Genomic DNA, 26015 nt, shown 5'->3' with positions numbered 1-26015 from the left:
TGCTTTGAATGGCCTTTAATAGAAACTCGCCTGTTTCTGACGATCTGTCTGTCTTTCTGGAGGCATCCAGTACAGGGTGACACAGTGCAGTGTGTGGACACATTACTTACTCCCCCACCCCCCGCAAGGGTCAAGTAGAGGATGGAGCTGTGGCATTGATGTCTTTCCTGTCTTCCAAGTTTCCTGAGTCACAGTCTCCAGGGGACAGTTTTGCTGTCATGACAGGAGCCAGGGAAGAAGGGGCTTCAGCAGTCCCAGGGGCAGGGGGGGAACTTGAGTCTGATCGAGGTCTCTGTGTCTACCCTGAAGCTTGAAGCAGAAAGCCCTGGGGCTGCAGCGAGGCTGGGAGAAGCTCTGGGGTGTGGCTCCCCGCCCCTAGAGTCTCTCTGGGCAGCTGGGTAAGCCCCCGTTCTGATCAAGTCTTGCCTCATGGAAGACATGGAGGAAGAGGGACTGGGTTTTACAGGAAGACGAGTGGGAAAGGATGAGTTGGTTCAACGTAGTGAAACTGTCTCCCCGGGCTGGGTCCAGAGCTCCAGGAAAGCCCCATCAAGGAGGTGTGCTCTGTCTCTGGCCTGCAGCCCAATCTCTCTATGGCAGCTCCAAGAGCAATGGGAGGTCAAGAGCCTGCTGGCTGCACTGGGTTCTCTGGGACCCTAAGGCCCCAGAGGCTGCTGGGCAGTGGTTCTTGGCAAAGAGAAAAAGGTCCAGAGCGGTCTGGCCTGGCCAGTTAGGGATCGACGAAGGAGACGGCGATGTAGCGGGTTCCCTTGGTGGTGGGGAGCCCCTCGTGGTAGTGCGTGAGTCGCCCAGGGTGCATGAGTGTCCAGCCCTTCCGTGGGGCTCGGATGGAGCAGTTGTAGCGCAGGAACCGACAGCCCCCACCCTGGAAGACAGGAAGTGTCAGTTCCCCAACAGGAAGCTGGGCCTTCCCCCTGTAGTCCCCTACTCTCTCATCTGAGTCACCGCAGCCAAGGGGCCCTCAGCACAGCCTGCCTGGGATGCTTGTGGAGGGACAGCTATAAGCTGCCTAAGGAAGATACTAAGCAAAGACCGAGTGATCAAGAGCAGTGGCCTTGCAGTCAGGCAGCCCTGGGCAACGTCCGCTACACTTTTTACTGACTTTGTGACCAACCTGAGTTTCAGTTTCCCATTCTGGAAAATGGGCATTAAACTGCACAAGGTTGTGAGAATTAAATGAGATGATACAGTAAGAGCTTAGGGCCAGGTTTCTCAACCTCAGCACTATGGACTTTTTGGGCCAGATAAATTTTTTTTTAATTATGGTGAAATACACATCACATAAACTTTGCTACTGTAACCACTTTAAGTGTACTGTTCAGTGGTATTACGTACATTCACACTATTATATACAGCTATCACCACTGTGGGCCAGATAATTCTTCCTTATGGGGGCTGTCTGGGTATCCGTGGCCTCTTCCCACTAGATGCCAGTAGCACCCCCGTAGATGTGACAACTGAAAATGTCCTCAGATATTGCCAATGTCCCCTGAGGAGGAGCCAAAATCATCCCCTATGAGAACCCCTGGTACACTGCAAACTCTTGGGGAAAAAAAAGGTGTTTTTATGGGTGTCCTTCAATGCCTAAGCCAGGACTGAGTCCCAAAAATCTCTTTAAAAATAGTACCTTATGGAGTGAATGAATGAATGAATGAATGAATGAATGAATGCCACTGTAGCTGATCACACCTACAGGCCTCCGTTTGGCTGCCTCTTCACTCTTACGTCTTCCTGGTTTCCCCAGATTTCCCTTCCAGCCATAAGCCTGTGCCCCACACCCAGACTAACCCTGGCCTGCCGTTCCCAAAGCAGAACGATGGGAACCCCCAACTCCTTATCACTAATCGCTATCATCCCTTGAGATTTACTAAGGGTCCTCCTGAGCAATCAGCTGGATGAGCTCATTTCATTCTCACGACAATTCTGTGCAGGGCTCTCTAAGTTTTCCCACCTAAGACAGAGGCGAAGAGACACGCCTGAGGCCCCAGAGCAAGGGCAGAGGCAGGCCCCAGGCCCCGGCAATCTGGCCCCAGGCCTACTGTGCCCCTGCTGTACTGTGTCCAAAGCCCTCTCCCTCCTGCCACGCTGTGCTCCAGACCCACCTCTTCTAGGAAGCCTTCGCCATGGGCCTGGCGCCCTTTCTCTCTGGTTTCACTAGTTCTCTGGTGCTGGGGTGTCCCGAGCCCCCCAGCCTCAACCACCCTGTAAGCTGCTCAGCAGTCAGCCCTCCCTCCTGCCTGCTCCCAGGGCCTGGGTGGCCCCGGCTCACCTCATAATCCACGCCGACCCGGTTCAGGGCGATGTTGATGGTGAAGGTAGAGGCATCGTGGTGTGGCATCAGCGAGGGCTGCTCATCAGGCTTGTAGCGGACAACAAAGGCCAGGTCGAACTGGGCCTGTGCCAAGGAGGTGACACAGAGAACTGGCGTTAGAGAGGCCGCGAAGGCCAGGAAAGGCAGCCATGTCTCACCCAATCTGCTGGGATGTCAGCTCCCTGAGAGCAGGCTTGTTTAACACTGTGTTCTCCAGGGCCTGGAACAGTGCCTGGCACAGCAAAGGTTCTCAGTAAAATCATAGGGAGGAAGGGAAGGACAGAAGGAGGGAAGGAAGAGAAGGAAAGGGAAAGGAGAGGAAGTGGAGGAAGGAGAGAAGAGAGGGAGAGGAAGGAGAGAGGGAAGAGAAGGGCAGGAAGGGCAGGAGGAATGAATCTAATCCTCACAACCCTTTTTGGCAACTATCAAGGCTGGTGATTCCTTAAGGGCAAGGCCCAGGCACAATCAAAGCAGGTGTTTGGAGAAAACCACGTGAACCAGGAATGACTGAGTGAGGGAAAGAGTGTGAAAGCCAGAGGCAGTCAACAGACACGTGAGTGAGGAGCCACAGAGAAACTGATGGGAGGAACGAGCATGCTGGCTGGCTACATGGGGCTTGTCTGGTGAGCTGGCAAAGGAATCACTGATGGGGGGTGTGGGGGCTTAAGGACACAGTGGAAGGATTCAAAGAATCACGTGGTGTCAGAGGCTGGAGGCAGAGTGGCCCGGCCTCCCAGGCCCCAGGGCCTGATGGGAGGAGACTTTACTTCTACCTGGAGACCAAATATGCGGGCCTCTCCCCAAGCTGGGAATGCTTCTCTCCCTCTTCCCCCCTCTCCTTTCCCCAGCCACTCCACCCCCTGCCCTCATCCTGGCTGTGCTCCAGGCATACCCACCCTGGTGTAGTAGCCGGGGTAGAGCTTCTCCGTCATGGGGGCAATATACTCCACCAAGAACTTGTGCCATTCCCGCTCAAAGTTGATCTGGTTCATGTGGATGTCAATGGTTGGCACGTTTTCGTAGCCCCCCTGGATGCGGTTGTCCTGGGAGTGACCAAGAGAGTTCGGTAAGCAGGATTCTGAGATGGCCCCCAGGTTCCCACCACCTGGTGGACAGGTTCTGTCTAATCTCCTCCCCTTGACCTGTGAACCTGATGGGATAAGGTTAGGTTATAGGGCAAAAGTGAAGCGATTTTGCAGGTGTAATTCGGGTAACTCGTCAGTTGACCTTGGGTTAATCAAAAGGGAGATTATCCTGGGTGAGCCCTTTAAAGGAGAATCTTAAAGAGAGAAACTCTGTCCCCTGCTGGCCTGGAAGAAGCAAGTCACATGAGTTCTACAGCTGCAGCAACATGAATTCTGCCATGTGAGCTCAAAATAGGACCCCTGAGCCTCAGATGAGGCCCCAACCCCAGGTGACACCTTGATTGCAGCCCTGTGAGACCTTGAGCAAAGGACCAGCTAAGCCGTGCCCAGACGCCCGAACCCACAGAAACCCGGAGACGATAAACGGGTGGTGTTTCAAGCCATTGAGCTTTGTGGTAATTTGTTACACAGCATAGAAAACCAATGCAGAGGGCCACAGGTTAGCTCAAGCACTGAAATCCCAGGGCCAGCCCAGCCACGGGAGCACAAGGATGGCCAGACCCCAGAATGCAGGGGCTATGCCAGTTACCGGGCACTGGAGACTTGCTCAGCACCAGAGCATGTGGATTAGGCAGGAAACCAGAACTACCGGTTAGTCGGTTGCCTGATCAAAGGTTAGCTGGTCTCTGAGGCACCCAGGTCCAAGGGCCCATGGGCCTTTAAAAATGGTTCCTGAACTTTCCAAGATGAGTACAGGTATGGCACTCCTCCTTCACAGAACGCACAGCTTCTCCCGTCCACCAAGCCACTTGCTTCTGCTGTCTGGTGAACGCGGCACTGATGTCCCTTCCTCATTCTTCCTTATCTACACCTGTTCAGTCCTCTCCTTTTCCATGTCCAATCTGGGGAAGGAGCTCAATCACTCTGATAACAAGCCAGGAACTGGAAACCTAGCAATTTCCGATGAAGGCAGCTTGAAGTCCCCAGTGGCCACGGCAGCTTGGGGACTCCTCTACACCTAAGAGCCTGCAGGCACCCCCACCAGTGTCCCCATCTAAAGAGTCTCAGAGAGGCTGGCTAGCTTGCCAGAAGCACCCAGAGGGCTGGAACGGGGTGGAGGGGTGACCGGTCTCCCCACAGCCCCAGTGCAGGCGCCTGGTGCCCTCACCTTGTTATTTCCCAGAGACCACTGGCCATAATGTTCCATCTCCTCCACCAGCTCATCGCAGGCCGTCTCCGTGAAGATGGGGAACCAGTATACGTCTGGGCAAGGCTGGGGAGGGCAGAGACTCAGTCACAGGGATCCAGAGTGGCACCACCACCTCCTCCGCCTGTCCTCATAGCCCTCTGTGGAACTCGCTGAAAGCAAAGTCCCTGGTGTAGCCCATACCCTGCCCCACATCCCAGTCTGAGCCCTCTGAAGGTCCCCGCAGGTGTCCCCATGGAGCAGGGGCTCAGGGAGCTGCTAAAGGAAGAGGGAAGTAGAGCTCAGAGCTGGCCTTTCTCAGCCAGGGTCACAGAGCTACCAGTGCCAGGGCCAGCAAAGGACCATGCACGTTGAGGGAGCAAAGGCCCTCAGGCTCTGGGGGGAGCAAAGGAGTACCCGCTCTTCACTCCTGGCCCAGGGACTATCGTCCACCGTTGATACCACATTTGGGGATGTTTTTCTCTTTCCTAATACCCCCAAGGCCCCTGCAGACTGCAGCTGGAACATACCAACAGGACGAAGGGGCTACCCGCTGTCCATTCTCTCACACTGAGCACTGCCAGAGCATAGAAAGGGGCCTCCTCTCCCCTCCTCTCCCAGGTCACTAGTTTTGTTCCTCAGTCCTCCGTCCCCCGCAGCAGGTGTTGGGTATAAATCTAGTAGCTTTGTTCTCAGGGGGGCCCAGTCCTTACCGTCTCCACCAGCTTCCCCGCCAGTGCCTTGGTGTAGTTTTCATGGATGTACTTTTCCTTCCATTCCTGTAGGGAGGGGGAAGTGGGCTGGGGTCCTTGGGCCTGACCTGGGCCAGCTGGGGCTCACCCCTTGCTCATCTCCATAGGATGCTTCAAGAGGGGGTTCCTCCCCCCAGGACACACACAATGTGAGTGAATGTGTACACGTCTGGAGGAGCTGGGATGCGCCTGTGCCCGGTGGGTTTATGTGTGCTGTTTGGGTGCAAAAGTGTGCCCACAGGAACTGATGTTTGCATGTATTTGTACACATGTGTGCATGTGTGTACTGGTCTGCATGCAGGTATGGGTGTGTACCCATGTCAGCCAGAAGTGCACAACGTCTAGAAAGACGTTTCTCCTCCTCTGATCATTATAACACCCTTGTGGCCAAATCAGGCTGGGACAATGTACCCATTTTAGAGCTAAGATAACAGGCCCCAAAGGTTGAGAGGCTCCACTAAGTGACAACTGATGGGCCTCTGACTCCTGGTCCCTCCTCCACTAGATGGCGCTGCCTCTCAAGACGCCCTCCTCTCCCTACCCAAATTTTGTGCAACAAGCACCTTGGGGTGGAGGGAGTCAGGTGGCTCACAGGGTCCCAGCTGTTGTCAGGCTCTGAGAGGAAGGCAATACAGGACTACTGGGGTTCCTTCTGCTCCCACCCCTGCCTGCCCACCCAGGGCCTCACCTCAGGGTTGTTGAACACCTCCCAGAGGTCATTGTGGAGGTGGGTGGTCTGATAATTGTCCAGGGAAAGCAGGTGGCCAAAGGTGTGCCGGTTGGTCAGGAACATGAACACATCCTGGGGAGAGCAGGCCAGATGGAAGAGACCCTACCCCTCCCCTGTACGCCCCTGAGAGGGGCGTGATGGCAGCTCCCTCTGCCTGCCAGGTTTAAGTTCATAAGATCAGGGAACCAAGTACGGGTCACCCCATCTCCCCACTCCTTGGCCCAGGCCTGACACTGGGGATGCAATCAGGGAAGGCTTCCTGGAGGACTGAACGGGAATGAAAAAATGAATGTGCAAAAGAAAAGGGTGGTGGGCCGGCCCAGTGGTTCAGGCGGTTGGAGTTCCATGCTCCTAACTCCGAAGGCTGCCAGTTCAATTCCCACATGGGCCAGTGGGCTCTCAACCACAAGTTTGCCAGTTCGATTCCTCGAGTCCCACAGGGGATGGTGGGCTGTGCCCCCTGCAACTAGCAACAGCAACTGGACCTGGAGCTGAGCTGCGCCCTCCACAACTAAGACTGAAAGGACAACAACTTGACTTGGAAAAAAGTCCTAGAAGTACACACTGTTCCCCAATAAAGTCCTGTTCCCCTTCCCCAATAAAATCTTAAAAAAAAAAAAAAAAAGGTGGTGTTCTGATCCTGAAGTTTTGGGCACAGGGGAACACAACCTCATGCTGTCACATTTTAAAAAATAACCAAAAAAATTATGGGGTGAGGCACAAAGATAGGGTAAGGATGTGTCTTGGGCACATTATTTGGAATATGTTGAGGTGGAAAGTTTAGTTTTCTTTAGGTGCTGTCAAAAATGTAAGTAAAATAGAGGTTGTGAAAATGGGGTCTGCTAATGATCCCCACAAACCCTGAGGACTTGTCTACATGCCAGTGCCCTCACCAGGCCCTGGCAGCCTTTGAGCACCCCTGCTGGAATCTCCAGGGCCTGTGGTGACAAGGCAGCCCACCTTCCCTGTCACCAGGGCCCCCTCTGACTGCCCACCCCAGGCTGACCTGCTGCCGGATATTGGCGCAGAAGGACATGTCAGGGTCCAGCTTGCTGTGGTGGAACAGGTCTGTCTGCTGCAGCTCAGCCCGCAGGGCACTGCCCTTGATCAGGTAGATGTTCGAGATATAGGGCACGTTCCAGACACCACTGAGGGAGACAGAGGAAGATGGAGGGGGCCACAGGCTGGTGGTGAGAGTCATAGGCCAGGGAGAGGGGACGTCATAGGCTGGAGGGCACAATAGTGTTGATTGGATTCCCCTCCCTGGGCACACGGCCCCGAGTAATTGTCAGAAAGTCAGTCTGTGTGTCTCACTGCAGTCTTCCTTGCTGCAGGTTCAGCAGGAATGTGAGGGCAACAACGACAGGAATGCTGGGGAGGACAGTGCTGCAAGGCCAGGGAGAAGACAGAGGAGTGCGCCCCACCCTGCAGGTACTCACACACGCCGCCCCTGGACAATGTCCACGTAGTCCTCAGAGCGGGCGTAGTAGCCATCTGCACTCAGGGCGCCCCAGAAGTTCGACCACAGCCTCCCATGGCGGGTCATCAATGGGGCGATGACATTCCTAAGGAAGGGAGCACCTCAGGGGAGTCCCTTTGCCCATGGGGAGTTTGGGGCAGATCTAGCCAGGTGTGGGGAAGGGGAGGAGAGTACCTTTGAACCTGCAAGCCCCTCCCTGGGGCATGGCCTGAAGGGGGATTTGGTACATTGGTACCTGCTCCCTCCCACAGGGCAGCTAGGAGCAGAGGGTGGCGGAGGGGGCAGGCGACAAGGGGCTTGCAGAAGGGAAGTGGGGAGCATCCTAGACCAAGACCAGGTGGTCAGGCTGGGGCAAGCCAAGGGTAACAGGTGAGGCCAAGGCAGAGGAGGAAGGGAAAAGTAGGTGGGGGCCCCCCGCCTGGGCCCAGGCCTATCACGAGCAGTGCTGGGCCCCCAGGAGCCACGTTCTGGGGGCCCACCTGCCTGCCCGCGGCAGCCTACCCACAGCCTCACTTGTTCTGCTCAATCAGCAGCCGCAGGATCTTGGGTTCAGTCAGGGCCACATCAGCATCCACGCTGAAGTAGTAGGTGCAGCCACGGTCCTGCCGGCACAGATCCCTGCAGGCAGGGGACACAGGGTCAGACCGCAGCGCTGGGGCTCCCATCCAGCCTCCCCACCCAGCATCCCGGAGCTACCCTGCAGCTGCGCTCTCCACCCCAGCTCACATCTGTGCTCACCAGGGACCAGCTAAGGGTCTTTAGAGAGGTCAGGCCAGCCTGGGGGGCAAGGTTGGCACCAGCAGCCTCCAAGTTCCCTCCCAACTCTGAGACCCAACCCTGGGCTACTGAGCCCTCAGGACAAAGGCCCAGAGCTTGGCAACTGGTATCAAGTGCCCTGGTACCGGGGAGAGCATGGTCCACACACAGGTTCCTACACTGCCCGGGACCAGGCGGTAAACTGGCGTTGCCTTCCTGTAGGGCAGTTTGGTAACTTATACCAAAGCCTGAAGAATTTCTGTTCTTTTTGTTTATCTGGCTCACCAAACTATAGTCCACGGTCCCAATCCAGACCATTGCCAGCTTTCATGCGGCTTGTGAGCTAAGAATGGTCTTACATTTTCAAAGAGTTGGGGAGAGAATCAAAAGAAGTTGCATGGAAATCACAGGAAATCTACATTTCAGTGTCCATAAATAAAATTTTGTTGGAGCCCAACCGTGCTCATTCAGGTTACACCCGCAGAGCCCCAAAGCCAGTTTACGCAGACTTACTATCTAGTCCATTAAAGGACGTCTGCCAACCATGGATCTGGACCGTCTAATTCTTCTACAGTCAACAAAACTTACTTGTTTGTTTGTTTTAATAATAAAGGGAAAAAATCAGAGATTGTTTCTCTAATTTTTATCATTTATCAACTCAAGGCCCCCCAATCCTTCCTCTTTCTCTGATTTGCTTCCTAAACCCTAGTGATGCTGCTCAGCCCCAGCCAGGAGCCCCTAGGTTCGCAGGACAGACTATTTCCCCATTCAACAGATGGGAACACTGAGGCCCAGAGAGGGGCAGGAAATGCGGGAGACCACACAGCCTTCTGAACTCCTTTCTCCCAGCCTACTGCTCCTGGCACCATAGTCAGCAGAGAGAACCATGTTCCCCCCGGCCCCCAACTCACATGCCCATGTTCCTGGCATCAGCGTTTGCCACCCGCATGTCAGGGCCCACCAGTTTCACAGACTGGTACTCGCCACCATGCTCTGCCAGGAACTGCTCCACTTGAGCCTTGTGGTGTTGTTCCTGAGGGGTGGGGGGAGGAAGGGTGAGGATGAGGAGACAGGTACCGCCTCAGGGACCATAGCACCTTGTGCTATTTCAGGCTGCTTCCCTCTGTTCCTGGCACAACCCTGGCCACCTGCTTTCCTAAAGTCCAGACCTTTGCCCATGCCAGACCTTCTGCCTGGAGTGCCCTTCCCTGGCCATACTTGACCATCCTCCCCTGACCAAGCCATGCCCTCTGAAGAGCCCCTGGCACCAGACAGCACCCCAATCCCAAAGGTCCCACATCTAGAGTTGTTGATTATGCTGGTCTGGGATGTGGCCCAGTGATCTGCTTTGTTACCAAACACTTCAGGTGATGCTGAGACCACACTTTGAAAAATTAACAGTCTACACCCAGGGCCCCTTGCACAAGGAAGCAGAGAGAACAAGGTCTTTAGAACCAAACCCAGGGTTTAGAGCGAAGCCCAGCTCTGCTATAATTAGCTGTGTGGCCTTGAATAGTCACTTCACCTGTCTCGGCTTCTGTTTCCTCCCTTGTGAAAAAGGAGGGTGATCATGCCTCCCTCACAGGGTCACTATAACGAGTTGACAAGTCAGACGGAGCACACAGTAGCTCCTCAAACACTGCCTATGACCCTTTTCTCTTTCTACCCAGTCACAATTCATGGGTGTACTATTTGATGTGTGCAGGGAAGCCGGGAGCCTCCCAAAGGCAGTGCCGACATCCTGTCTCCATGTGACACAGTTGAATGAATGTCTGTGACACAGGCAGAAAGGTGAGCTGAGTATGGGACCACAGGTCCCTGGGGGTGGGGTGCAGGCGGTCAGGGCTGAGAGGTCTCAGAAAGGGGTGACCCTAGACTTTATGGAAGACAAGGAGACTTGAGAGCAGGTAGGATTTGGAGAGTGTTGGGAAATTGGGAGAAGCAAACGCTGAGAGGTGGGACTTTATCTGGCTAGGAAGGAGAAGCAGGAAAAGGAGGGAACTAGGAATGCTGATTCCAGGCCTGCTCCCCACAAAGCAGCAAGCCTCAGGGCCCTCCCAATTCCCCCAGAAGATAGTCAGGGAATAAAAACCAGTTTGACTCTCACCAGGTCCAATTAGGATGGATTTACTGGGGCAAGGAGGAAAATAATGATAATGATGACAGCTACGAGCACCTACTATGTGCTGCCTGTTCGCCAGGCTTCATGTGCGTTATGTGTCATCCTGGTTAACCCTGCAGCATTTCTGTGTGGTCGGCACTGCCATCATCCCTTTCTAACAGATGAGAAAACTGAAGCACAGAGAGGTTGAACAACACACTGAAGGTCACACAGCCAATATAAGCAGTGGTGTTGGGATTCAAGCCAGCCAGTCAACCCAGTGATTTGGGGATACAGCCCACTGCTCACTTCCATTTGGCCCAGAAAAGTCTGGCTTACTCAGTTCCTCAGAGGTCTCAGGCCACCTTGTGAGGCTGGGCCTTTGACCAAAGCCACAAGGCGACCCCGCCAAACACCTGCTACTCACGTGGTTGTGAATGAAAAGCCGCATCCGTTTCCGGGGGTAATGGAGGCGCAGAAGCCGCTGGAAAAACAGGGACAGGAACGGCGTGGGCTGTTCGATGAACACACCGACCAGGACTGTGGGCAGAGCTTCATCCTGCATGGGGAGGCGGCAGCACAAGGGTCCAGCAATGTCCAGCCACGGAGCCACCGCTGAGCCCCTAGGGTGGCCTGAGAGCCAGAGCCAGAGGCAGAGGCCTATGGACGGGGCAGGAAAGGGGTCTGGCCAGGGAGCTCAGAGCAGGATATGCAGGTGGGCAGAGGCAGGGACTGGCAGGGAAGCAAAAGGACGTCCCTGCTGGGACAGGTAGCAGCGTGAGCTCAGACTCGGAGCAAAGACCGGTTGATGGCAGGCTGTCAGGAGAGCTTGGCTGGTGTGGGATTTGAAATGGGCCATAAATTAGGGGTAAAAGGTTTGTGGGATGGGGAGGGGGCTGCAGAAGAGCCTGAATGACCAGGCAGAAGAAACTGGAACATGGGCATCTGGGGGAAGCTGGAGTCATGGGTAGTCTGAGAAGGCTTCCAGGAGGAGGTGCCTGGGTGAGGAGGAGGATGGAAACCCAGACAGGAAAGTAATCCCTTTACCTCCCACCAAAGACAACAGTCTTTTCCAGAATCACCCCTCTTCCCGCACCCCAGGGAACGGAGTCCCCGGTGTCCGGTGGCCTTACCCCAATGCCCTTGAGGCTGCGCAGGCCCTCGTCACACACAGTGCATCCCGTCTCAAAGGTCCAAAAGCGCGGGATATAGTTGCCCAGGTAGTTCAGCTGCAGCTGTGGGAGACGAGGGGTCTGAGAGGAGCTGGGCCAGTCCCTCCCACCTGCAACCACCGAGGCACATCTCCCTGGCCCCCTGGTGTGCCCGCATCCTCCCCATCTGCCATCCCTAAGGGGACAGGAATGTGACTTTATTTTGGGTGGGCCTTGGAGAGCATGTCCATCCCCCTGGAGATCACCAGAGCTGCTCTGGGAGGGCAGAGGGAGGGCTCAGCACTCTGGTGCTTCTTCAGCTCTATATCCTGGGAGCCTGTAAAACGCAGGTTCTTGGGCCCCACCCCTCAGAGATTCCAACTGAGGAGCTCTTGGGTGGAGTCAGAAAATCTTCATCTGTAACACGCTCCCCTCCCACGTGATTCTGGCCTGGGTCATTGAGGACCACACTCAGAGAAACATGCTGTGAGCCAGGGTCAGCCCCCAGGGGCCGGTCTGTGTCCCAGTCCCTTCTGTAGCTCCAGGAGCATGGGGACCAGTCTGTCCTGTTCGTGACTGACTATGCCTCATGCCCTTGTGCAACCATTCAATAAATATTTGTTGAAGAAACGAGTCTGCCCTGGTGTAATGGAGTGTGGATGACATGGGGCAGCCTAGGCCTGCACGGGGACAGTGGCCCCCTTTGTGTCCTGTGTTCCAGCAGGATGACAGGCATCACCAATCACCACAGTAAAGAAAGAAGGTGCCACACTGAACTCAGATGTGCAGTCAGAGGCAGCGAGCTCAAACTGAGGCCCACATAGGTGGCCCACGTAGGTGGCCTTGGCCCCAAGAAGCACATGTGTGGTCACCATGAGGGTAGAATTGGGCTCTAGTCCCTTCCCACTCTCCCAAGTGGCTGGGGCCCCATCCTACCTTGGTGGGCCCATTGCCATGAATCAAGACAGGGAGGGTGTCGTAGGCCAGGTTCCGCGCTCTCACGTGGCCCATTTCAAACTTGAGCACAACCTCATCTGGGGGCCAGAAAACACAGTGCCATCCAGCATCAGACCCAGAGGCCAAGCTGAGGGACCGAGAGGCTGGGCTCAAATCCCAGCTTCCCCCCAGGGAGCAAGGTGTTCCCCTGGGCTAGTCACTTCACCTCTCCAAGCCTCAGTTTCCTCATCTGTAAAATGGGGACAAAAGTCGGAAGATTCCATGTCCAGCAAGCACTTAGCAGCACACCTGGCACCTGGTGAGCACGGAATCCACGGCAACCCATTATTTATTGTGATCACTTATTAGAGCCGGCAGCAGGGGATGGGAGAGAGTAAAGACCTGGAACATCCCAGCTCCAGACGCAGCTCAGACAAGCCCCACGAACGGGGTCTGGGAGGTGCCCATTCTGACAGACAAGCAGAGCAGCACTGGGAATACGCCAGCCACACGGGCAGGGGGCAGACCCTGTCCTGCTGGAGAGAGCCTCTGCAGCAGACCGCGTTACTCTGCACATAAGACAGGAAGCTGCAGAAGGGCCTTTTCTCAGCGGCCTGAGAAGATGCTGGGGAGGGAGGGCTTTGTGATGGATGAGCCTGTGAGGGGAGCCCCTCCGTGAAAGCTCCAAGAGGTGATCTGGACCCAGCTTCTTAACCTAGGTTCATAAACTTCCAGAAACCACAGGCAAAAGGGCATGATATCCCTGCATCTTCCTGGGAGAGGAGCCATAACCGTCCTCGGATTCTCAAAAGGATTTTCAAAGGGATACCCCATAAAATCACCAATCAGTGATCTCGTCCAACTTCTCTTTCCTAAAGGCGGGGAAACTAAGGCCCACGACGCGCATATGTGTGTGTGTGTGTGTGTCTCTTGCCTGAGGTCACTCAACAAAATAGAAGCCAAGCAATGTCATCACCAGCCAGACTTGGGGTCAGCCCAAGGGCATTAGTGGTTTCAAGGGCCAAGTGGCCTCTCTGCTTCCCAGCTCCCTGCCAGGTCAGTGCCTGCCCCCAGACCAAAAAGCCTTCACCTGGGAGGTGGAAGGGCAGGGAAAGGAGGTGCAGCAGGCTCACCTACAGGACCAAGGATGCCGGGCAGGGGTCAGTACCTGCTGTGTGCACTACTCAGCTCCTCCCAGGCTGCGTGGCTGCCTCCCTGACCTGGTGTCCTGCGTGGGCTGTGGTGGGTGACCCTGTGAGGGCTGTGTGGACTGACCTCGTGACTCTACTTTCTCCACCCTCAGAAAGACACAGCTCTGCCCCAGGTGGTCTCTGGGGACCTGAGGATGGGGCCGGTGACCTCCCAGCACAACGGGCAGAGCGGAACCAGCTCGTTCTCCTCCTTGGACTCAGACCCTGCCTGGAATCCTCATCTCCTTACCACCTCTCACGATCCCCTCCCCTTGGGGGCTGCTCACCCAAGGCTCCATCCAGGTTCTGGAAGATACGGCAGCGGTGGTCCAGGGTGATATTGATCTGCTCCTACAAGAAAGAGGGCAGCAGGCTGCATCAGGGACAGGCCCTGGCAGAGGACAGGGCTCCATCACACCCACTGTGGGCAGCCTGCCCGCCTACCTCTGTCATTTCCTCTCCTCACACCATCTCTGCCCTGTTACATCAGGACAGCCAGGAGCCCTGGGAAGGCCAGCCAGTGGCTAAGCCCCTGGCATCTACTGGGCTAGTGGCTCCTTTCACACAGAACCAGGGGCTCCCAGAAGTGGAAGGAATCTAAGGAAATAGCTGATTCCATTATAACAACAACCAAAATAATAGTAGCAAAGACTCGTTTAATTCTTTACTGTGTACCAATCACTATTCTAGGTATTATATATACATTAATTGATTTAATCCATGCAACATCCCTATGAGAAAATACCACCATCACTGCATTTTACAGGTTTATAAAACAAGGCACAAATAGGTTGTGTGACTTGCCCAAGGTCACACAGCTAGTAAGTAGCTGAGTTGGCATTTGAACCCAGGTAGCCTGGCCCTGACGTCCATGACACAATGCTACCTCTTCATGGAGCCCTAGGCCAGGCCGAGAAAGGGCAAGGGGCACTCTAGGCTTGGCCCTCATCCCATATAGAGCAGTTCCACTTTTATGGTTTACACCCTGGGCTTCTGCAAGCAATGTCACTGGAGGCAAAGGGGAAGGAGGAAGGACTGAGTTAACAAAAAGATTAAGTTCATAGTTTCCATTGCACAGGCCCAACAACTTCATCATTTTGTGGATGAAAAAAATTGGGGTCCCCAGAGGGGAAGTGAGTTACCCTAGGTCACAAAGCACAGCATGGATGGGGGTTGGGGAGTAAGTAGGGCAGAATCTAGGAATCCTGACCCCTAAGACCTCCCAGAGCTTCCTGCCGACCCAGAGGGTACTGGCTGGGTCTGGGGCTGCACCGCCCTGGTTCTGCCACCTTGATGATCTCTGCCTGGAGACAATCTTGCAGACAGGCTCTCATCAGCCCCCCAGGAACAGCCCCAGGCAGAGTGGGGGAGGGGCAGCTCAGCCTGTCAGTTCCTTTCATCGCCATCACCACCACTGACATGAGGTTGTAAATTCCTTGTCTCCCCACTTGAGGGTCCATGAGGGCAGAGACCCTGACTGTCTTGTTTGCTGCCATATCCCTGCCCTGCCCCTCAGTGTCTCCCACACAGCAGGAGTTCAATAAATAAATGAGTGAATCAATGAATGGATAAATGGGGGTGTCAAGACCAAGCCAAGAGTTCAGGCCCTGAAGGGGCTGCTCCCTGTGCAGTCTGACCCATGGGATCCAGGACTCTCCAGCCCCACTGCTGCCTCTTACCCTCTTCTCTGGGTCCAAGAAGATCTTGGTGTAAAAGAGTTGGTCGCTGTCACTGTCCTGGCCCTCCCACTCAGCCACCAGTTTGCTGAGGTTGGGGGCATAACCGATGAAGCCTGGGGGTTACATGGGGACACAGAGACAGACACTTAGCTTCCAGCCTCTAAGCTAGAGCCTCTTCCCTCTCATCTACCTCCTGCTCATTGACCCACAAGCCCTGCCTCCTCTCAGAAGTTCTCCTAGATTGACGAGGTGATATCTATAGTCTGCCAGTTAATGACACTTGGTGATGAGTTCCCACTAAGCCCAGAAAGAAATTGCACCAGCTCAGGTACTAGGCACCACATAGGTGGTGAATGAATGGATTAAACCAGGAGCCCCTGGGGAGCAGAGCTGGTGGGGCACAGGCTTGGAGCCCCTTTTCTACAGTTAACTGGGAAACTTGGCCCAGAGAAGGGCAGAGGCTTAGACCAGGTCAAAGCACATGGGGGCTCAGAGGGAAAAACCCACATGGGTCCCTGGCTATGGGGCAGACTGGTGAGAGAAGAAGAGAAATGGGAGAAGGTGGGCACCCAGGGAGGGTCCCGCCCCCCGCCCCAGGGGACACCGCTACCCCTGGGCCAGGGCCAGGCCACCTGGACTGTGCTAACTCTCTGCTGGGGGCAGATCGCCCTTCCGTGGCTGGACAGAGAAATCCAAAATAAAGTATGGATTTTATTCTCTTTGCAATGGGAAGCCCTTGAGTGATGTGTGTAGATTTGCATCTGGATGCTGGGTGGAGAATGGGCTGGAATGGGGTGAGGGTGGAGGCTGGCAGAGCAGTTTGCAGACGACTGCAGATGGCCAGCAGCCTAGCGAGAAGGTGGCAGTGGGTGTGGGCACGAGAAGGCAGATTCAAGAGATACTGTGAGGTAGGAGTGGTGTGACTCAAATGGACTGAGGTGGGGGAGAGCAAGGGAGGGGTCGGGGTGACTCCCAGGCTTCTCCCTGTGCAGGTGGGTGCCTGTTAATGAACAAGACTGCAGAAGGAGCAGGATGAAGGGTTAAAGAAACCAGTTCTAGTCAGGACATTCCGTGTTTGGGACCTGAGAGACATCCATGTGGACCTCAAGCAAGCACGGACACTCAGGAAGGCAGAGGATGGAGCCCTCTGGAGCCCACCCAGCCCCGCCACACGTTCCTCACCTCCAGAGCCCAGGAACCGCTTGCCATCTGATACCACCGGGTACTTGGCCTCCAGCCTGCGGTCCGGGTAGATGAGCTCCTCGGCCGAGAAGACCACCTGGCTCCTGGCCTGCCGGAACTTCTTCAGGAGCTCCCGGGGCCCTGACGCAAACAGCACGTCGTAGCTGCAGCCAGAGCCAGGAAAAGATGGGGCAGAGGTGAGCTGGAGCGCGGTGAGAGCCCAGGCAGGAGACCTGGATGAAGGCTCTCCACAAATCCCCTTCCTCCCGTAGTCTAGGGAATGGATCCGTCCCATTGTCCCTGGCCCTGCCACCATGTTTCAATGCCCCCACCCCCAGGGAGAACGATGGTCCCTATGACCCATGTCCTTCTCACAGTCAGAGCATGGCTGGTCCTATCTCGGCAGGTCCCCTCACCCATCTTTCACCAAGATTGGGAATGGGTTATACCAAAGGGTCTTTCCTGGGGTCCACAGACCCCCTAAAACTATAGGCAACCTTAGCCAGAGTGATCACCCCTTATCCCCGAAGTCCTAGGAGGGCCTCACTTTAGAACATTCTTCTATTTCTCTGCTGAAGGGCCCCACCCAGGAAGCCCCTAGCCACCAACCTGTCTGTGAAGAGAATGACCAGGTTCTCCTTGTCTGCATGCTTCTTCAGAGCTTTCTTCAGCAGCCGAACTTTCAGCCCCCCACCTGCTGATGTTGCCTTCTCCCCAATCCAGTCCTCCCCCAGGCCCAGGACCTGCAGGGAGAGGCCCCTTAAAGGTGGTCATGTGATCGTGACTAGTCAATCAGAATGCTCTCCCATAGCCATGAGTTTGAGCATGTGACCCGAGCACAGCCTATCAGAGTCTTCCCTGGGACTGTTCTATTAAAACTAAGGAAAGGCTGTCTTTTCTGCTGAGGTTGAGAAGCTGGGGCATGTGAGTGTGTGGCTGGTGGTCATCTTGCCACGATAGAGAGAGCACGTCTGCCAATGAAAACAAACAGGGCCCAGAGATGAGAAGACAAAGCTTTTACCATGTTTGAACCACTGGATCCATTTATGCCTGAAGCAACCCCTTACTGTAACCCTCATTCATGTGACCTAATAAATTTTCTTTCTGGCTTAATGCCATTAGACTGCAAGCTGCGTAGGTACTGACATGGTCTGTCTTGTCCATCATCCCCAGTGCCTACCACTGTGCCTGACACAACTAGGTACTCAGCACACTCAGCTCAATGGAGGAATGTTTCCCTGCAGGGCTCAGCCATGGGCCACATGCACAGGACACCAAGTCCAGGACACTGATGAACTGGGCATTAGCCCGTGTGTCTTTAGAACAAGGTTTGTACAGGTAAGGTCTCTAGACTGTGGCCATCCCAAAAATCACCTAGGGTAAATTGTGGAAATTCTGGTTCCTAGGCCTGCCCTCTAACCTAGCCACCAGCACCGCCAGGTGAGTCCTATGCACACGAACGTTGAGCACCACCACATACCTGTCCAGTCTCACTTTCCCACACTCTCCATCTCCAGCCCCTCCTGGACTTTGCTTATGTTCTTTCCCTTCTTGCTTTTCCTAACTCATCTTCATATTTCAGGCTTCCGGAAGCTTTCTGTGTGGCCTCGTCAGTTGGAGAAAGGTAGACTCTCCCTGGACTCTCCCTCCACCCCACAGCTGTCTCTGCCCTCCCCCCCACCCCCGGGGAGCCCCTTACCTGGATCTTGTAGTTGAAGAACTGGGCTGAGCGCTTGAAGCGTCGGAACCCCTCAGTCTCCTTTGTGGCCACCGTGAGGACTAAAAGATTGTCTAGGGACAGAGAAGGGTGTGGTGAATGGGAATGGAGGATGAGGACAGGTGACAGGAACGAGCGGGTTGCTGTTCCCATTCCCAGTCTTGTCAAATACTGCAGGATGTGTCTTCATGTCCATTACAGACAAGAGCTGAGGGCCCAGGTAGGAAAAGACGTGTCTAAGATCTCTCAGCTGGTTACTGACAGAGCTGGGATGTAACCTGGGTCTCCCAATTCTCCTCCAGGGCTCCATCCACCTATAACTGACCAATATGACAGGAAGAGCCCAGACCAGAGGTGTCAGCACCTTGCATTGTGGGACTGGGTCTCTCTGGCTTTTGGGAGCCAGACACAGAGGCAGAGGGAAGGATTCACTCTGAATATTGAACACCAGGAGGACCTCTCTGGCCAATGTCAGACATTAGCCCAGGGATGGCCACCACTCTCCATGCCTGCACCCAGGGCAGACATTGCTAATCAATCCCAGCAGGCTTTCTTGCTGAGCCTCACTCATCCTTGGATTCTCCCAAAACCGTGAGAAGCAATGAGAGTTGACTCGGAGTGGAAACCAACCTAAAATCCTGGTCTTTGGCCAGAGCAAGTGTATCACCTTTATAACAAGGGTCCTTCTCCTGGGCTCTGTAGTGTTGCTTTACCACTGTAATAGAACCTGTAGGAAACAACTCCCCAGACGGCATCTCTGGGAGCCCTGGAAAGCCCCTCCCAGACCACACTTTAAGGCTGCGTTCTCTGAGAAGTGAAGGCTCCGTAGCTGGCCTGCCTGGTCAGAATCCTAATTCTGCTCCTTACCAACTGTGTGACCTTGGGCAAGTCCCGGACCTTTCTGAGATTCAGTTTCTCCTTTATAAAATAGGGATAATAACAGTACGTACTTCCCAGGGCTGCTGGACTAATTCCATGAGATCGGGCTTATAAAATCCTTACTGCGATGCTGGTACATACTACGAGCATATTACCAGTACTGATTAGTGAAAAGCAAATGCCTTGCTGTGGCATTCAAGGCCCTTGCTGATCAGCCCGATGATGTGTTCATTCCCTCTACTAGTGGGCCCTCCTCCTGCCAAGAGTCTCACCTTGCTGGGCTCCTCCTTCCTGCCAGGGTTCCCTCTTCCTGCCCTTTTTCTAACCTTCCTCCAGGTCACAAGGCCAGTGACAGTAACACCTCTTCCCTGCCACCACCTCTATGAAGTCTTCTCAGATTTCTCCTGATCTCTCTCACCTCACTTTGCAGCACTCATCACTGTTCCACTGGATGAGTCTTCCTTCCCTGGGATCCAGGACTTAACACTTTCCGAGATGAACAGATCCCCCCCCAAGTGGTGTGGCCAGGCCAGCAAAAGCAGGTAAGGCACCCCCACTCCCACCCCAGGAAGTCAGGAGAAGCCTGAACTAAAAGAACAAAGAGGTCCAGCCTGGCAGAGCCATCTGCACGGAGAGCAGGCTGCTGGCCCCAGAGCAGGGGTCTGGAGCCAGGTGGCAGAGCAGGGATTGGCAGGAATCTGCTGGGAGTGGGCCCAGGGACCTGGGGAAGAAGGCAGTGGATTCACTAGGCAGGTGTGGAGAGAGGAGACCTCACCACCTGCCCCTGGGGGCCAGGAAAGAGTGGAAGGGCTCCCCCTAACTCCTGCCAGGATGGTTCAGTCCCCGATATGCTGGTGAGGAGAGCAAGCGCTGCCCGCTCTGAGGCCCTCTTGTTGTCCACAGGAGCTACTGGAGACAGAGAGAGTGTCGCCTTTCATGGATGGAAAAAGCCAGCGTGTGTGTCTGTGAGATTCTAGATTCTCCATTGGATCAGGGCTCCTGAAGTCAGGCAGCAGGGGAGGGAAGAGGAGAAGGGGTGGTGTGTCTTGAGGCTCCTTTTTCAGGTGTCTGCTTACAGATAACAATGACAATGATGGCTATCCTTCATGGAACACCTTCTGCACATTGGACCCTGTTCTAAGCACTTTATACATACCAACCCCCCTTTACAGGTAGAAACCCAAGGCTCACACATGGTGAGTAACTTGCCCAAGGGAGCTAGGAAGTGGCAGTACCAGGATTTGGACACAAGTGCCTGAATGAAACGAGAGCCCTCTCTCTTAACTCCCATAAGCACTGGCCAAGTGTCTGTCTCTCCATCTGTCTGTCTAAGGAGACTGTCTAGCTGAGGTAGAGGGGAGGGTCCCAGGCCATGCCAGACCATCCCCATATGCCCACCTTCCTCCTGCCCAGACTGTCTTTTCTCTGTTTCCCTGGTTGCTGCCACATGCCTGCAACGGGGCCTTAACAAATCCCGCATTCCTTGGGCCACAAAGCACCCGCCTCCCTGGCCGAGAACCCCAGGAGATCACTACAGTCCAGAGGGTCCCAAACCTGCCTACAAGTCAGCATTACAAGGGAAGCTGTGAAATTCACACTCCTGGGTCCCAAGACCCCAGGTCTGAGATGGGCCGAGGAGTCGGGATTTTTCCTACATTTCCCAGGGGATTTCTGGTACCAGCCACATTTGGAAACCTCTAGTTCAACCCATCCCCTGGTTCTCACACTCTAAGCTCCAATGCAGAGGACTGGGAGGTGATTCACAGCAAAAGAACCCAAGGCAGACCCCTCCCGAAGGGACCCTGGCATCCCCTCTCAACACCCCGATGGAACAGCTTCCGTGAACCTAATCAGCACCACATTCCTTTGCCCTGCCTACAAAACTCGCTCCTTCTCCTGAAGAGGCCCCAGGCCACCTCCTCCAGGAAGCCCTCCTTAATCTCATCCCCTTATGTGTTCAGTCAGCCTGTGCAGTGTCAGGGTGCCTAGCAGTTGATGTACCAGTATAAACCTGCTCCTTCTCCCTTTTCCAGGCCAGGCCCACCACATCTTTATTTCCTTGGTCTCCCTCTCTGTCACCATTGTTGGCACTGAGTGTGACTCCTAAGTGTACACTGTCTGGCCTTAAGCAGCACTGTGGGAAGGAGATGCCGCTAAGCGCTACCACGGGTTGAGCCCTTACTCAGATGCCACGCACTGCAGGAAGTGTGTCACATTCATTATCACATTTAACTGTCAGCACCCTTTACAGTAGGTGGTACTTCTATCCCACTTCTACAGGTGAGGAAACTGAGGCACAGAGAGGCTAAATAACCTGCCTGAGGCCACAGAGTCTCGAAGAGGGAAGGGAATATACTGGAATTCCAAATGCCCATGCTCTGCACCTCTTCACTTCCCAGTCCAACATCCCCAATGCTGAGACTTTCACCTGAAGACTGAATCCAGCATTTCCAGCCGCCTTCTCTCAGACTCCCAGTGTGGGCGCACAGCCCCAATCACGGGGTGAGGTCTTTTTCCAACTCACTGGGGCCTGGCCAGAGCTCTAGGCAACCCACAGGGCGTCAATATGGAGGATTTGTCTGCATACCAGGGCCCCACCCACCTGCTTTCTGTCTGGTCCAGCTGCCGCCTGGGGCCGAGGCCAGGGCCCGCCCGCATGAGGCCTGACACCCAGGGCTCTCAGCCCTCCTGACCAGCTGCCCAAAGTCCAAACGTGGTTTCTCCAGATGGACAACCCGTCATCCAGGGTCAGCAGAGATAAACAAGACAGCAGAGTGGCAGAGTAGAGATAGCTGGGCAGGTAGCTTAGCCTGTCTGTGCCTGTTTCCCCACCTGCAAAATGGGAGTAATGACAACAATAATGTACCTTCCTCCAGAGACTGTGAGGATTAAATGAGCTGATGTCCGTCAAGTGCTCAGCACAGTACCTACCATGGCAGCCGCATGTCTTCTTGTCATAGGGAACCTCCCCTAGAGAGGGAGCTGTGCGTGAGCAGGTACTGCCCTGGGGATCACAGATGGAGATGAGCCCTTTCTGAGAGCAAGAATGATGCAGAGAGGCTGAGCTAGAGGGCTTAGGGGAGTGCAGACACCTCTCTGGGGTCCTAAGAGAAGGCTGAGGACCCAGGCTGGGTTCACTATGCTCCAGCTGATGTCCCGTCTGTCCCAAGTAGTGCCAGCCTAGGCAAGGGACTGGATGGTCAGTGTGTGGCCTTGGCTCTCAAGGCATTGTCAGGACACACCCAATCTGCTCTTTGGGGAGGTGGGACTGAATGAAGCTCCTCCCCCAGCCTCCATGCTCACCCTGCGCTTGACCGGAAGCCATAAACAGTCAGGCAGAATGGCAGGAGATGGGGATCCCCAGTGCCCAGGAGCCAAGCTTGCCTCTCCGGGTCTAGCCGCCCACTCATTTCTGCAGCCTCAGGCCTCCTCAGACTCTCCCCTCCTGACTCATACACATTTTGCCAGCCTGCCTGACTCCGGGGACATTTCCATTCCCTGCCGTGGAACGGCATCACCTGGAGCCCCACCCAAGCCCAGCTGACATCCCTGGAGCCTCAGATTTCAGCAGCTCCAGGCTCTGGCGGGTCCTTCCAGCTCCATGCCAAGGCCGATAGGGAAAGGCATGAGCCCAGGGAAAGGGGATCGGCTAGAAGTCGCTACAAAAGGGCGAAAGGACAATGTGCGTCTGGACTCTCATCTCTATGGAAATTTGCTTGATAGGATGCTGCTTTGCTGAAGGCCTTTTTCTGTCCCCACATTGGTCTTACTTAGGGCTCCCCCAGGACAGGGCAATGTCTCTTCCCTCAGGCACAGGTTTCTCTGGGAGCAAAGGGTTGTTTTCTCCCCCATCAGACTGGGCATCCACTGGGGTGAGGAGCTCTGTGTTCTCCCCCTCCTCAGATTGGGAGCCCCCTGTCCGTCTTTCTTTCCATGTGCCACAATCACAGGTGTTCAGATGAAGGGTGGATGAGCTGCAGAGAGCATCTCCACCCACCACACCCCCAAGTCTCCGTAGCAAATCCCCTGCCCCACCTCAGGCCTCACTATGCCCCCAAGGAACACACAGTGTTGTCCCTATGCCTGCCTCAATGGAACACATTCCTCAGCACCTGGTGCTGGACTGGGAGTCCTGGCCCAGCCAGAGGAAGGAAGGAGCTGGCCTCTCTGGGGACTGCTAGGGTGTTCCCTCCCTGACACCAGTCAGTGGGCAGCTTGGGCAAGGACTGCAGGAAAAACTACCATCCCACTTTGTCTTCCTGGCCAGTAGGCTGAGGGTCCCACCTTAGCTGGGTCTGGGGGAGTTGGGCAGGATCCTACAGGCAGTGTCTCCAGGCAACAGGCCCACCCCCCCATCCAGAGGAGGGGTTTGCAGTAATGAGCAGTAGGTCTGAGTCCCAGTCAATGACTCTACCTTCAATCAGCTGTGGAAACTGGTGACCAGGTGTTTAACCTTTCAGGGCCTCAGTCTTCCCATCTGCAAAATGGGGCTAATGATCCCTTACTTATCCAAAGGGTCTGAATGGAGCAAGGGAAGCAGAGCTTCAGCTTGAGAGTGGCTTGACATTAACTCCACACCTGGGGACCTGCTGTCTCTTCTCCATCAATGAATGCTTACGATCTATGAGGTGCCTTTCCTGGATTATCTCAGCGACACCCTGGATCCTGCACCCTCTGTGAGGGCTGCCTTGTGTCTACTCCACCTCCTCCCATCACCTGCTGGGCATCAGGGCACCTGAAGGCTTGTCACTGATTTGGTCCCTCCCTGACACACCTTTCTGGGCTTCTTTGTGCAGGGCTAGAGTTTCTCTCATGGGGATGGTCTGGGTGAAGGGAGTTCACATAAACAGAAGCAGAGCCCAGGGGAAGAGGCCCAGGGGAAATGAAGACTATTATAGGGTTCCTGGCTGCCGGCCAGTGAGTGGACCCAGGCCTTTGCAATCAGCCCAGGCCTGTGCTCAGCACCTCCCTCACTGGGTTTTTTGAGCTATCTTACTGCCCTGCTAGGATACCTGCAGGAAAGCTGGCAGCGCTGGGCCAGAAAATGACTTTATAGGCCAGGCATTGAGCTAAATTCTCACCAACAGGCCTCATTCCACAGAATCCTTGAAAGAGCTCTAGGAGTAAAGTACTAGTACGTATGGCTTCTGTTTTGCAGAGTAGAACAAGCCTCATGGAGGTCAAGCACCCCCAGCTGTACCACCAGGAGATGTGTGGCCTTGGGCACAGCCTGGCACAAAGGAATACTCAAGAAACATAGGTTCCCATTCCTTCCCTTGATCCACGAGTCTGCTAAACCACCACCCTGCCCCCTCCAGTTCCCAGGATCTCGAAGAGGTGGGGCCAGGGAACAGAGTATCATGGAAGGTGTGGATAGTTTAGCTCTGCTTCCCTGAGATTGCCCACAGTCTATGCCCTTCTGGGGTTCTCAGATGCTCAGCGGGCAGCCCTGGATGTGCCCCAGGGAGGGCTGGGAAGGAGAGTAGCACCCATTCACTCAAGACAGTGGGGCCCTTGAAATCCCTTCTGCCTTGGGGACGTAGAAGGAACACTAGACCCAGAGTCTAACAGACCTTGGAGCAACCACTCCAGGACTGGAAAACTCTGAGCAGTCACAGTATCTGTCTGGGTCTCAGTTTCCTCATGGGCAAACTGGAGAGAGTAAGGCTCACCTGGCAGGGGCACAGCAGACCACAGAGGACATGGTTGAAAGTGCCCACAGCTCTGCAATGTGAGACACCCCTTCCACACCACCCGGCAACCTCCCACCCATTCTGGGGGGTTTCAAGGCCTAGTGGCCCAAGTTGGGCTCTGGAATCAGACCACCTGGGTGTTAATCCTGGTTTCCAGGCCCACAAACTGTGTGACCTTGGGCACGTGAATCAACTCTGAAGCCTCAGTTTGCCCAGCTGAAAAATGGGGATAACAGAGGAATGCACACCCAAACGGTTGCCATCTGGCTTAACTGATGCCTGGCCCATAATAAGTACTCCATAAATAGTAGTAATTATTATGAGTGCTATTATTATGTGTCCGTCTGGGTGCTGAATGGTACTTCGGCCGTTCCTTCCCCCCTAGAAGCACAAATGTGGGAACCACAGCCCCAAGAGGGGAAGTGATTAATCCAAGAGACCAGTGAGTCCGTGGACAAGTAGCCCGGAACCCAGATCCCCTTGCCAGCCCAGGCCTGCCCCCGACCCCATACAGACCGGTCCTCACGAAGGCAGCCCCTAGATAGCCCTCCTGCACCCGACCCGCCCCGGATTCCCATGGCCCGCCGGGTCCGCGCCCTCACCCTCAGGCTTGGCGTCGCCCTTCGCTTCGGCCAGGAGCAGCCAGCCCAACGGGGCGAGGAGCAGCAGGGGCCGCATAGCCAGGGTCTGGAGACGTTCGGCCGGCTCAGCGGCGCTCACAGGCCGGAAACTTCGTGACGAGGCCAGCGGTCCCCCTGCCACGCACTGGACCCGCCCTGGGGGCGGTGTCACACCGCCCCTCTCCCCCCTCCCTGTCGCCCGCCCCAGGGGGAAGGATTTTCCTGTAGACTTGCCCAAACAGAGGCCTCTCCAAATTGGAGCGGCTCCCTCGAGCCTGTCCGGCAGCTCCCGGGTCCTTCCGCCGGCCCGTCCTCCTCTCTCCCTTCTCAAAGGGGCTTCACTACGACCAGGAAGGGGGGAGAGGGCGGGGAGATAACAATTTCTATAGCCCAGAGTTCGCGCCAAGCCTTGATAGATAATATCAATAATCGTGAGCCTCAGTTTCCTCGCCTGAAAAGTGAGGATTATAGTAGCATCTATTCATTGGGTCTTGCACGGGTTAATGGCATTGTTACCTGTAGCGCACTTAGAACTGCCCCTTGACA

The 26015-nt window shown here is 55.1% G+C and overlaps 1 protein-coding gene across 1 annotated transcript; it reads right to left on the bottom strand.

The window, feature by feature from the left end:
* On the bottom strand, positions 1-25629 carry PLOD1 (procollagen-lysine,2-oxoglutarate 5-dioxygenase 1). The gene is made up of 19 exons (XM_074334040.2): positions 25452-25629; positions 18260-18351; positions 17170-17303; positions 16561-16724; positions 15379-15491; positions 13987-14050; positions 12510-12607; positions 11556-11657; positions 10850-10981; positions 9233-9354; positions 8079-8183; positions 7525-7650; positions 7092-7233; positions 6044-6157; positions 5317-5382; positions 4586-4690; positions 3229-3375; positions 2291-2416; positions 1-886 (listed from the first exon to the last, which is right to left on the bottom strand). The coding sequence occupies exons 1-19, from the start codon at positions 25525-25527 to the stop codon at positions 731-733; spliced, it is 2184 nt and encodes a 727-aa protein (XP_074190141.1). The 5' UTR covers positions 25528-25629; the 3' UTR covers positions 1-730.
* Between the last annotated feature and the right edge of the window lie 386 nt (positions 25630-26015).

The sequence above is a fragment of the Rhinolophus sinicus genome, chromosome 14 (genome assembly GCF_057876585.1).
Source record: "Rhinolophus sinicus isolate RSI-liver-muscle chromosome 14, RSI-T2T, whole genome shotgun sequence".
NCBI lineage: Eukaryota > Metazoa > Chordata > Mammalia > Chiroptera > Rhinolophidae > Rhinolophus > Rhinolophus sinicus.
Note: the sequence above shows the minus strand (reverse complement) of the source record. Positions and strands in the feature narration are given on the sequence as shown.